At 44.8% G+C, this 12,290-nt stretch overlaps 1 protein-coding gene across 3 annotated transcripts in view; it reads right to left on the bottom strand.

The window, feature by feature from the left end:
- SCAPER (S-phase cyclin A associated protein in the ER) overlaps positions 1 to 11,738 on the bottom strand; it is a 143,915-nt gene extending 132,177 nt beyond the window's left edge. For 2 of the 3 annotated variants that reach the window (XM_042875624.1, XM_042875625.1), the window contains exons 1-3: positions 11,660 to 11,719; positions 10,323 to 10,398; positions 7,044 to 7,161 (exon numbers count right to left, since the gene is read on the bottom strand). In XM_042875624.1, the coding sequence (XP_042731558.1) occupies positions 7,044 to 7,161; positions 10,323 to 10,398; positions 11,660 to 11,715 (250 nt within the window). In that variant the 5' untranslated portion in view covers positions 11,716 to 11,719. Of the gene's footprint in view, positions 1 to 7,043; positions 7,162 to 10,322; positions 10,399 to 11,659 lie in introns of all 3 variants that reach the window. The other variant, XM_042875626.1, reaches the window with a different exon arrangement.
- Between the last annotated feature and the right edge of the window lie 552 nt (positions 11,739 to 12,290).

The following is a 12,290-nucleotide window of genomic DNA, read 5'->3' as shown; positions in this document are numbered from 1 at the left end:
ATGAGTTAAAAGGTTAATAAAATTTTACATTCAACAGTTCAGCATGAGGACGAGGCCAGAAGACACACAGAAAAAGAAATTACAAAGAAAGACAAAAAAAACTACAGGCTTCCTTCAGCACAAAAGAAGTACCTGCAAATGGGCAGCGCCCCTCAAAATCAGACAGTTACAACTGAGATGGCAAATATGACACTACTTTTCCATGCCAACTGTAAAATACCTTCAATAGCTGTTCCATAATATCAAGTATCATTACAGAATTAAAAGGAGGAATATGTTTCTCAGAATATTCACTTGTAACGACGGCAAGAGTACTGCCTAGCACAGATCCACACCTAAGTAAAAGTTTCAACATATTTATCTTGATGAAACCATGCAAATAAATGTATTAATTGCATACAGCTCCCTCACAGACCAGGGAAATGGCTCTTGAATTTCAGAACTGCTCAGTTCTGTCTTTAGCAGTACTTAAGCCAAATTTGCTAACACAGCCCAGCTGTTCTACATTGCTCTGGTTATGTAGAGCAGCTGTAAGCCTGTCTTAATCAAGCAGTTGTACAGCTGGTTTGCATCACTGCCTGTTGGAGGGAACAAGACCTTTAATTTTAAGGCAAATTTAAAAGTATTTGCTAGATAATTCATTTTTAAAATGTTACATTAGCCAAAACAACAGGTACAAATTAATATATTGGAATCAATTTAGCAGCGTTCCAGAGAAAAGCTGATTCAGCTACCAGATGTATTACAACTTCCTATCTACCAAAAAGCTTTAACTGTGCATCAGTTCTGTCACAGTCACAGCAATATTTCAGTCACCAAGGTCTCCAACCTAAGATCTTCTACATTCTGCAAAAAGATTTCAAGTGCAGTGGTACACAGAACATGCCCAGGGAAAAGAGATACAAACCAGCATGGGCACATCGGAATGGAAAAAGGGTAGATGATGGGTGAAAGAAAGTTGCTATCTCTAGATTCTACAAAACACAAAATACCAATCCACTCCTCAGAACTGGGAACTTTCTGAGCAAGTCACCTGCAAGCATAAGAGCAGCTTTCAGGTGCTCCTACGGGAGGCAGACACAGAGACAAGAAAACTCACATAAGCACTGTGTGTTGCAGAAAAGTAAATGCTGGGTGGCAATGACCATTTTTTAAATCAACAATGCCTTCAGTGTACAGGCCAGAAAAGTTTTGCCTCCCATCAGCCGTCACATTTTCAAGCTTTTCTCATTTTTTTCCTGCTTCCTTCCTGTCACCCTTTCTGCTTCTGTGCTGACGAGCAGTGACACACCACTGCTCCATGGTGATGCACGTGTAGCACCATGATACTGGCACTGCATTGGGACACAGCAATGGCACATGAAGGGCACTACCTGTGGCATTCACTGAGTTTTATGGAAACAACAGCGACAAAAGATGACCATCCTGTTAGCTATTAAGTTGTCAATATGAAATATAGAAAGCAGCAAAGTTTTGAAGCATTCAGGGAGCCAGGCATATTTTATGCTTGAAGTCCATTTCCTCCATGTCTGGTAATTAGATATGAAACATACTGGATTTGTGATTTGTGAAGACTTCCTGTCTCAAAATGCTGAAGCATTCATATCTCCAAGAAAAAAAGCTACTGATAAACTACTTTCAGAAGCTTTCTTTTACACTAACAATCTCAAAAACTATCAGCCAATATCCCTCACGGCTCTCTCCTCAAGTAGTTCTACTGATGAGAGAAATGCCACTGCCACCGTTGTATCTGCTTCCAAAGAGCAGCAGTCACTTCTCTTCCCACTGAGGCAGGTCCCAATCTTGGTTAAGTATCCTGGCCTCCGTTTATCACCTGATCTTTAACCAAAACAATGTTCAACTGAATTTGTTTTCACCTCTCTGAAGGAATCTGTGGACACCATCATGGTTCTTTGATCCCCCCCAGCTTTTACTGACACCATCAGAAATGGGCTTTGCCACTTCCCCTGTCTCACATCCCTACAGAAGGCTGTCTCTGCTGCAAAGCCTATTTTACTAGCTCCAGTGCTGCACTTGCCTGTCTTAAGCAACACTCCTGCACAGATGGGGAGTTTATATCAAGAAAGGCAAAGATGTTTGCTCAGAGGAAGCACAGGACTGGACTGCCACGCAGGTGAATGAAATACAAGAACTGTAACTTACAAGTCCTCAAGAATATGATGGTGAAGGGCCTGGAGCATCTCCCCTATGAAGAAAGGCTGAGTGAACTGGGTCTGTTCAGCCTTGAGAAAAGAAGACTGAGAGGGGACCTGATCCAGGTCTATAAATATCTAAGGTGTGGGGGGCAGAATGGCGAGGCCGGACTCTTTTCAGTGGTGAGTGGAGACAGGACAAGGGGAAACGGCTGGAAACTGCAGCATAGGAAGTTCTGCACAAATGTGCACAAGAACTTCTTTACAGTGAGGTGACGGAGCACTGGAACAGGCTGCCCAGGGAGGTGGGGGAGTCTCCTTCTCTGGAGATGTTCAAGACCTGCCTGGAGGCCGACCTGTGCGACCTGCTGTAGGGAACCTGCTTTGGCAGGGGGGTTGGACTCGATGATCTCTGGAGGTCCCTTCCAACCCCTACAGTTCTGTGATTCTGTAATAGCTTTCCCTTTGTACCATATTGTGCCAGCTGCACTCAGCTCTGTGCTGCTCAAGCTTACCCACAGTGTTTTCAGTCATGACTCTTACACCTCCTCACTTGCCACAGAGAGCCAAGTTCCATCTCCTTCACACATACTGCAAAACCCATTTATTCACCAAGCTCTTGCTAAAGGAACAGATTACTCTGCAGGCTTGCTCAAGTATGCCAGCGACCTTTCAATCAATAAATTGTGTTTTCTTATGCTGAGATTCTCAATCTATTGCGTGAATTTTACGTGGCTAGAACCCAAATGACTTTAAATAAGAAACACAAAGGGAACGGTTACAAACAAGACTTTCCAATTTTTGACATTCCTCAAAGTTATAAGCAGTTTAATTCTGAAGACAGAATATCAGACTGCTGCATTACTCACAATTGTAGCACCCTCTCTCTTCCTAGCATGCAGTCAATTGCACTGTTAGCCTATCCCAAAAAACAGAACCTGCTGCTTGTTAATGAATTCTGTGGAGGAATACCATAATTGCAACAAATTGAATGTATCATCAATCAATGCCCCTTCTAAATAGGTGCCACTGTGTTTTGCTCCAGGTAGATTTTCTTACGTCACTGTTCTGCACACAGGCAGGATTTCAGATCCGACACAACAAGGGCACATACCACACCAAAACCTGTAGCACAACTGCTACCTACCACTCCAGAAACTGCTCTCCTTTTTATGGCAGTATTTCTTACTGACAGGAAACAGGTATTTCCCTTAGGGAATTAGAAAGTTTGGGCTGCAGTTCATATCATGATTGCTTTCTTATGGCTTCTGCATAAAATACGAGTCTCCCAATGGAAAAGTTAAATGGTAAGAGGAAAAAGAAACAGAACAAAACAAGAAAAGAGGAAAAGCAAAGATGCACAGACTGAAAAAAATGAATCCAATATTTTAAATTTAACAGCTCTCTATAGCACTAATACTAGGGATTTCCACACACTCACTGTTTCTGCAGAAAAACATCCTCATGACGAGTAACAGTTCCTAATACAAAGTGTTAAATCACACACTACTGCTGCCAGTGCAAAACCTCTGAATGTTATGAGCAGAAAAAAAGGTGCACAAAGACAGAACGCTGCTTGTACAAATGGGATGCAAGACTGGCTCAGGCAACCTGAACCTTTGGCCTGATTTACACAGCCCCTGAACAAGTACAAACTGTCCTAATTCATAATATTGCTGTATTGTTCCTCGGGGACTAAATACATATTGAAAGTTCAGCAAAAAATGAATCATGGCTCACTGACATACAAACCCTCTGTGCCAAGACAAGGGTCAAGAGATAAAGGACCTGGCTCTGCCAGACTCTCAGCAGCCAGCAGCTCCTTTCTACAGGGCATGTTTCCACTGAGCAATTAGCACCAGATCCTTTGTGCAAAAAAAAGAAAAAATAAAATCAACCAGCTCACCATTTACTGGAGAGGTTTTGGAAGGAACTCTCCACTGGCAAAAAGTGTGACAATTACAGTGGGGCCTTTTAGGGCCCAAAGAAGGAAGTGACCACAGCCACCGGGGTTTCAGTATCATGCATAACAATTCCTTAAAGGCAACGATCTAACAAAAGACAATGATTCATTTCTACATTCATTTTTCATGCTTTGGAAGAAAACTCAGAGACAACTCTAATTCACTCATTTTCCAGGAAAACGTCACACACAAAGCTTTGCAAAATAATATTACAAGCAAGGAAGAGCTAAAAAGGAACAGACTTGAAATAAAAATTGAACCAACTCACCAGTAGCTCAAATACACTCTACGTTCCTTTCCCATAAACTCCTTCATTGCCCAAAAATACAGCTATCAATCTTCCCTGCGGAGATGTCATGTACTACCAGTGCAGTAATATCAGTGGATCTACCACCATACTCAAGAACATACAAGCAACTGCAAGACTAGTTAATGGATAAATGCACCCTCTGGAGACAGATACAAATGAAGCTGCCAAAAGAATGCAAAACTGGCCCTCTTAAAAAAATCCATGGACTCATAAGCAGACTAGCTGCAGTACGTTATCCCAAAGTGCTCTATTGTGTGTGCTTCACTTGAGCAGATTATGGTTGTGTCTTAAACTATTACCTTTTTCTTCTCACTTTCTATCCTTCTATTTTGGCTAAAACAAAAGCACAGTACCTTATTTGCTTCCCCTTGATCAAAGATAAGAAACCAGCCACACGCTGCTTGACTGCTTGGGGTTCCTCACAAGAAGGTTGTCAAAGCTTTGTGTTCAGAGAAGGCAAGGGAGTTGTGAGGGGTCTGAGCACAGGAGTTATGAGGAGCAGCTGAGGGAGGTGGGATGGGTAGGTTTGGAGAAGAGGAGGCTGGGGGCAGACCTTACTGCTCCCTGCAACTGCCTGAAGGGAGGTTGTGGTGAGGTGGGGGTCAGCTTCTCCTCCCGTGTAACTAGCAACAAGAAGAGAGGAAATGGCCTCAAGTTGCACCAGAGGAGTCAGGTTGGATGTCAGAAAATACTTCTCCAAGAGAAAAGAGTCAGGTGCTGGAACAGGCTGCCCAGAGAGGTGCTGGAGTCACTGACTGTAACACAACAGAAAGCACAGCAATAACAGAAGGGTAGCAAAGTCCTAGGCTGCAGCAAGAGAGGATATGTTCAAATGCAGCAGCTACGAACACAGAAACAAAGGTTACCCTTGGAAGGCCTCAGTTACACAGGAAACTCCAACAAGACCCCCTTGCCTCCACTGCCAATGCTTAAATGAGGTCTGGCAGTGGATCCAGGGGTGGATCCTGGCTCTAGCCCTCCCAGTCACTCATGTGTATTGCATACACCTGAGCTCCCCTAGGTTGGCCCTGCCCTCCCACCAGGTGCTCAATCACTGTTTCAAGCCATGACTTGTATTTCTGCTACGCTGACCCTGGAGGTGCTCAAGAAACATTGAGATGTGGCTCATTGGGAAATATTGGTGGTAGGTTGGACTGGATGATCTTGGAGGTCTTTTCCAACCTTGGTGATTCTTTGACAACTGGCTGCTGTTTCATTTTTCCTTCTTACGTGTACCTATCAAAGATTCACAGCACATCTTTCACTGCTGACCACTCGGAGCTTAAAAATCCCACCACACAAAACTCCTGCATTGGAAAAGCAATCTAACAAATTAAGACAGCTGGGACAATGCTAATGTTTACTATGGAGTCAGAACCTGAAACCAAAGCTTGTGAATGTTTAGTTATTCAATATAAGCTTTCTATCATTCCACTTGTCATTGTTAAGAGGAGAACAGATACGTGCTCTGAACAGAAGTTTTCCTTGATGAAACCTACACGTGCACAAACAGCTATGTAGCTTTTCATGCACCTCATTCTCTTCTGTGACTTCAGACATTTCAGTTCCAAAATGAAAGAAAATTCACAGATACACCTCAGTGCAGAAATGCAACCCAAGAAGACAGTTCAAGCTTTGCTTCAGCTTACTTTAGAAAGAGGTGATCTTCTCTATAACTGTTCATAGAAACATCATCTCCACTGGCAAAATCACAGAACAGATGGGGTTGGAATGAGCCTCTGGAGATGCAGTCCAACCTTTCTGCTCAAAGCAGAATCAGTGACAGGAGGTTGCCCAGGACTACACCCAGTGAGGTTCTGAGCATCTCCACAGCTTCACTGGGGAACTCATCCCAGTGTTCAACCACCCTCACATTCAAAAAACCAGAACAAACCAAAAGCTTTGAGACGCTCCTGCCCAAATCTTAAAAGCAGCAGCAGCTCCAAAGGACAAGTGAGCTACAAAAGCACGTGAGATGAAGTCCTCACAAAGACAGCAGTCTGACATCTGAAACAGTTTGAGCAGTATGAAAACTGAAAGTCAATTCCTGGCTTCTGAAGTCCACAAGAGAGAATCACAACAGTAACAAAACAGTTCTAAGGATTCACGTTAAGAAAGGGGATGCACAGGGGCAGCTTTAAGTTTCTTTGCAGATGTTTAATACAGACTGAGGTGATACTACAAGAAATTGCCAAACGTGCTTGTTTTAGAGTGCATGAAGTACTTTGTGGGGTGGCACTAAGACATCCCTTCCAATCTTAAACCCCAAGTTACGTAAGATTGGTTTTTAACAACCTTCTCAAAGCTCAGTATCTTATTATCTTGCACTGCTATCTCAGTGGTATCAGCAAGACAGTACAAATTTACATGCCTGTTTTCAGAATAAAAAGTAGTTTCTTTTTATCTGTCACTGCTCTGTTTTATACAGTGATCAGCCAATGGAAGGTTGTGTGAAAAAAAAACAAATTTAAAAATGATAGCATGGACGCTAAACATTATCCTTTCTATAAACAGAGAAATCCCACAGCAGGAACGTGATTCCATGGAAGCAGCTCCAGTGAACTGCTTTAGGGGCCAGGTGCAAAACAAGCTGGGGGAAGACAGCTACAAACATACCATCATCATCCTTGTTTTCCAGAGGGACGCTCCATGCAATCAGGTTCCTGGCTGTACGTCCCTCTTCTGCAACTATCCTCCTCACTTTGTCATGGCTGTTGGAGCGCTGGAAAGAAGCCTGAAAACAAGAAATGCAGGAATGGAAAACACGTCTATATGTGTGTACATACATACATACATATGTGTAGTGTTGACACCTGGACGTTTTATCCAACATGTGGTTAAACCCAAGTGAGTTCATACTTCGTATATTTTTAGCAGCTATTCAGAACACAAATATATTTTCACATTTATCTACACGGCAGGCAAAGAGATTGGCCACTAGAACACAGGAGTTTCTACCCAGTCCTCAGAACAGGTAGGCCTACACCACACTTATTAATTTTCATTTAATTGATGGCCCGTCCAGCAAGAGCATCAGATTAGACTTTAAGATGTTTGACATTCTTTGAGTTAATTAGAACTAAGGACAAAAGCTGTGTGAGACCAAAATGCACGTGCTGGGTAGCTGAGAAGAACCTGAAGAACCGAGTGGTCACCTCCACTGGTACAGATGCTTTTCATGAGAGTGGCATAGGGTGGTGACTATGCTGAAAAACAGTGAGAATTTCCCTTATCAAAATAGTGTTATCATGTCTTTGTATATATTGCAGTTTCCATGGAAATAAATAGGAGGCATTACTTTCACCTACATATATTTAAAAAACAAACACTTCTGTTTCACTGAGAAGACAAGAAGCTAGAAAGCACATCCTGGCAACTACAGCCAGCTGTTCTTTCTAGAAAGCTGCAGCTGTTCACAGACAACATGAGAAGCACTGAGGAATTCACCTAGGAAATACATTTCTTTGCAGTGACAAAAGATAACATCACCAGATCTTAGAAACCAAACATATTAAGAAATAGATGTATCAGCTGACAGACATCAACTGGATGAAGTCGTTCCTCTTCTAAACTGTGCGAAGTTATTGCTCAGAAAGTGATGTGAAACAAAGCCAAGTTACACACAGTAATGCAAAGTCTATATACATTGGTGGTGCAAAACCACTTTAACACTGGCAAACATAACCTCAAGTAAGTTATGTAGATGTAAACATTCCTTTACGCACCGATACGCTGATTTTCTGTAGCAGCAGTCAGAAGACACCTTTTCCTCTTTTCACCCTTGCCATCAAGCGTGCAACCTTTGTGTTATGCTACTAGCACATCTTCAGAAAGCAAATACAGTGAAAACGAGTACAGCAGAGGAGTGGCTGTATTCCTCAGGGTGGGAGGAAACGCAGTAGAAACAAAAAGATGCAATTACTTGAATGCTTGTATCAATAAGTTCCTCTCACTTGGGTGTCCTCAAATGCTTGTTCCAAAGCCACAGTGTGCCATCTAGTGCTCCACTGACCACCTGGAGACCATACCATGCGATACGCTGAGAGCAAACAACCAAAACCACAGCAGAACTATGCAAGAGAGCTGTCTAAAAACATGCTTGTTTAAAAACAAAACCAAAACACCCAAATAATACAGTTTGGTACAGAGAAATCAACAGGGTCTATACTAACCTGGTTTTAGTCTATTCTTATTCAATATAATAGCTCACTCTCTTTAGTAAATTTCAGTGATTGCCCATTGCTGTTGAATAAAGCTTGTTTTTTCTCTCCTTGTTGCTTAACTTAACAAGTTAATAAAACTTACACCCTGGACCTAAGAGTTAAAGACTCACAACTCTCACATAATTGTTTTAAAAGCAACTTAAACTGCTGCATTAAACCAGTGATGCAAATGCTTGTGGAACCTTCCCAACTGAGTTAAATGGTTTTGATTTATCTGAACTGTCTCTGAGATGTGGCTGCATTTTGTATTCACGTATCCTCAAACCGTAGCAACCTTATCTAGAAGCAGATCTCATCTATCACAGCTTGCTGTCAAAAAGGGATAAGTAGACAAATCCTTCATGGATTCTCAATCCAGACAACATTCACTCTGCACAATCCATGCAAGACTGAACCACAGCTTTCCTACAACACGAGCCTGCTCACTCCTGCCATACACAGAGGGCTTTGAAAACCCAATTGAATTCTTTTTCCCATTTTTTTTTTTTAATGCTGGCATTCCACTTCATCTTATCCTCCATTGGCCCTCTCATTTTCCAAGCTGAACACCCTTCAGTCTTCTTTCTCACATTTTCCACATCACAGATTACATATTCACTGAATCTGAGTGTTGAGGGGTTTCTCTTCAAGATTGTCTTCAACTGGTTCCTATCTTTCGTTGAGATACAGTGCCCAAGAGCAGATACACTTCAATGAAGTCATTTTCCATGCTCAGTAAGATTACTTGTATCCTATAGATGATGCTAATCCCATTTAAACATGTCAAAATGACAAACGGGTTTTATTTCTTTGCAATATGTTATCTTTTCATTACTAAGGATATATTCACAGCAAGTATGTCATAACATCACACAGAAATTAGCACTCTTTCCATAGGCACAGAACAGCAGGCTTCCACAGGCCTAATCCAATCCACAAATGTCTGCTCCCAAAAGCAGAGCCACCTCCTTCTACCACATACCCAGAATTTCTCGTGTTGCACCCAGGACCCTCTGTAATACCACAGCTGTTCTTTACACTTATCTGTGCAGACCAAAACAATCCTGCACTAAAATACACTGGGACAATTTCCAAACAAAAGTTGGGAACTTTGGAACTTGTAGTTTTGTTTTAATTGAAACAGAATTTGGTTTGAACAGCATTTTTCCCTTAGAAGTTCTAATGAAAAGAAAACATTCATGATTGCAATACTCCATTGTACAGCAGTCCTTTAATGCAGGTATCAAAACCCACAGTTTCACAGTACAAAGGTTTTTGCATCTCTTCTGTTTTGAGGTTTTCTGCCCCACTGCTCACATCACAGTCCATGGCTAACAAGCTCACATGTATGGGGGGCAAGCGTGAGAGGGAGGACGGCATGCATGAAAATGAGCAGGGGAGTCCTAATTTTGGAACACTCCAGGGGTACCAGAAGGACTCGAGTATATTTTTTAACAGGATTCATTTCTTTATTCCATTTACAGTGTAGAACTCTCATGGGATGTGTAAAGAAGTAACAAAGGGAAAGCAGAAGTTATTTCAGCATTTTCAAGAATTCACATAATGGTGTTGATAGAATCAGTTTCCAGAGAAGGTGCAAATGAATACTCATTAACGAATCCCAACGCAAATAAAAAGTATTTTTCTTGCAGCAGGAAAAACCTCAGTACAGTGTTACAGTATCTGAACCTACCATCACATTATAGCCTTCTTCTGCATCAGCAGGCTCATTCATTGCATTTTTGGACGACCCCATTGAGCTTTCATACCTGCGTCAAAACAAACACAGTCAGTTTTAGCTTCCCAGCAACATTTATGACAAGGACATCTGATGAACGTGGTAATGTTTTCAGAGGACAGTTATATTTGTAAAGTGCTTACTTGGCTCCATATTAAAAGCAGCTCAAGAAGAAAATCAAAAGAGGTTGACACTATAGAAAAAAAAAAAAAAACAACCTAAAAGTGGAAGAGACCCTTAAAGGCCATCAGCACAACCCCTGCAGTGCACAGGGACACACACAGCACATCAGAGCCCCCAGCCTGACCTTGCTGTCTGCAGGGACGGGGCACCACTGCCTCTCTGGGCAGCCCTTAGTGTACAAAACTTCTTCCTTACATCCAATCTGAATCACCTCTCTTCTAGTTTGAAACCATTTCCCCTTGTGCTGCCACAACAGATCCTGCTGGTGTCTGTATCCTTCCTTCTTACAACCCAGCCCCTACAGGCAGTGAAGGCTGCTCTCAGCTCTCCCCAGAGCCTTCTCCCCTTGGTGCTGCACAGCCCAGCTCTCAGCCTGTCCTCACAGGGAGGTGCTCCAATGATGAGTGTACAACGAGCAAAGTTCACCCAAAGGAGCGCATTTTGACACATATTACAGCAGCAAACGGTACAAAGCACACTGCTCTGGAACAGGGGAAGGCACCAACAGCAACGTTTCTTGTGACAGTACCGGGCAAATTCGTCAAAACGAATCAGAGGTGCTGAAAATCTCTGTGGGATAATTAGTTAGGTCACTAAAAAAGCCCAAACGGGTTCATGCAGAAGACAGCTATAATAAAATACATGTTTTTCATCAAGTACTGGACTGGGGACCCGCAGCCAAAAGCGGAGAAATACGTGGGGTTAAATATTTATAGGTTCACCGAAATCTTTCAGCATTACTGCAGCCACGCAGGAGTAAAACGAAACGCGTGGTTTCAGGGCTGGAGCAGCCGGCAGCACTCAGAGCCGCCTCACACACAGCCGGGCGCACAACGCCGGGGAGCCTCGCAGCCCGGACGGAACGCGGCACGGGCTGACTGACACCCGGCACGGGCTTCCCGGTTGCTACGGCAACCAAGCTCCCGGCCCCGCTCAGCACTCGGCCGCCGGGGCAGGCCGCGGGCCCGGCTCGGCGGCTATGAGCAGCGCCCGGGGCCCGGCGCCGCGGGGCGTGAGGGGAGGGCTGGCCCGCCGCCATCTTGCCTCGCCACCGCGCCCCGCGCCGCCCGCCGCCGCCGCGCCCCTCCCCCGCGCCGAGGGGCACTCACGCTCTCCGTCGCGCCGCTCCGTCCCGCCCGCGCGCGTCCCGCCGCGGTGATGTCATCGCATCCCGCCGCCAGCGCCCGTCCGCCCGCCGCCGCGCGCCGCGCCCGCCCCCCCCCTCAGTCGCGCATGCGCCGCCCGCACCGGTGAAGGCATTGCCCTCACCTTGCCCACCCGCGGCGCGCTCCAGCCGCCGTTCGTGCACCTGCCGCACCGCCCGCCGCCGGGGGGCGCTGCTGAGCCCTGAGGCGTGTTGCGGGGCGCGGCGCCCCGTTCCGTGCGGTGAAAGGCTGGGCGGGCGGCTCCGTGCTGCCTCGGAACGAGAGCGGGTGCGGGGAGCGTTCCTCGTCCTTCGGACACTGACACAAAAATAGGTCTGCCGTGTCTGCACAGCCTGAAATGCCGCAGGGCGATCTGTGCCGGGACTTGTGGCAGAAACACACTTTTCTCTCAGGGAGAAGCATCAAACCCAACGGCAGCCCTAGGCAAACCTCAATTAACCACTATCGGTGATGAATCGGACCTGCGCGGGCGCATGGCCGGGCACGTTTTCGGCTCTCCCGGGCGGCAGATGAAGCCCCGCTCTCTTTGCAGCTCGTTTTTCCCCCACGTCTCCGTTCAGCCGTACCGCCGCAC

This window comes from Lagopus leucura, unplaced genomic scaffold (genome assembly GCF_019238085.1).
Source record: "Lagopus leucura isolate 7727_CA_CO unplaced genomic scaffold, USGS_WTPT01 Super-Scaffold_100015, whole genome shotgun sequence".
Classification (NCBI taxonomy): domain Eukaryota; kingdom Metazoa; phylum Chordata; class Aves; order Galliformes; family Phasianidae; genus Lagopus; species Lagopus leucura.
Note: the sequence above shows the minus strand (reverse complement) of the source record. Positions and strands in the feature narration are given on the sequence as shown.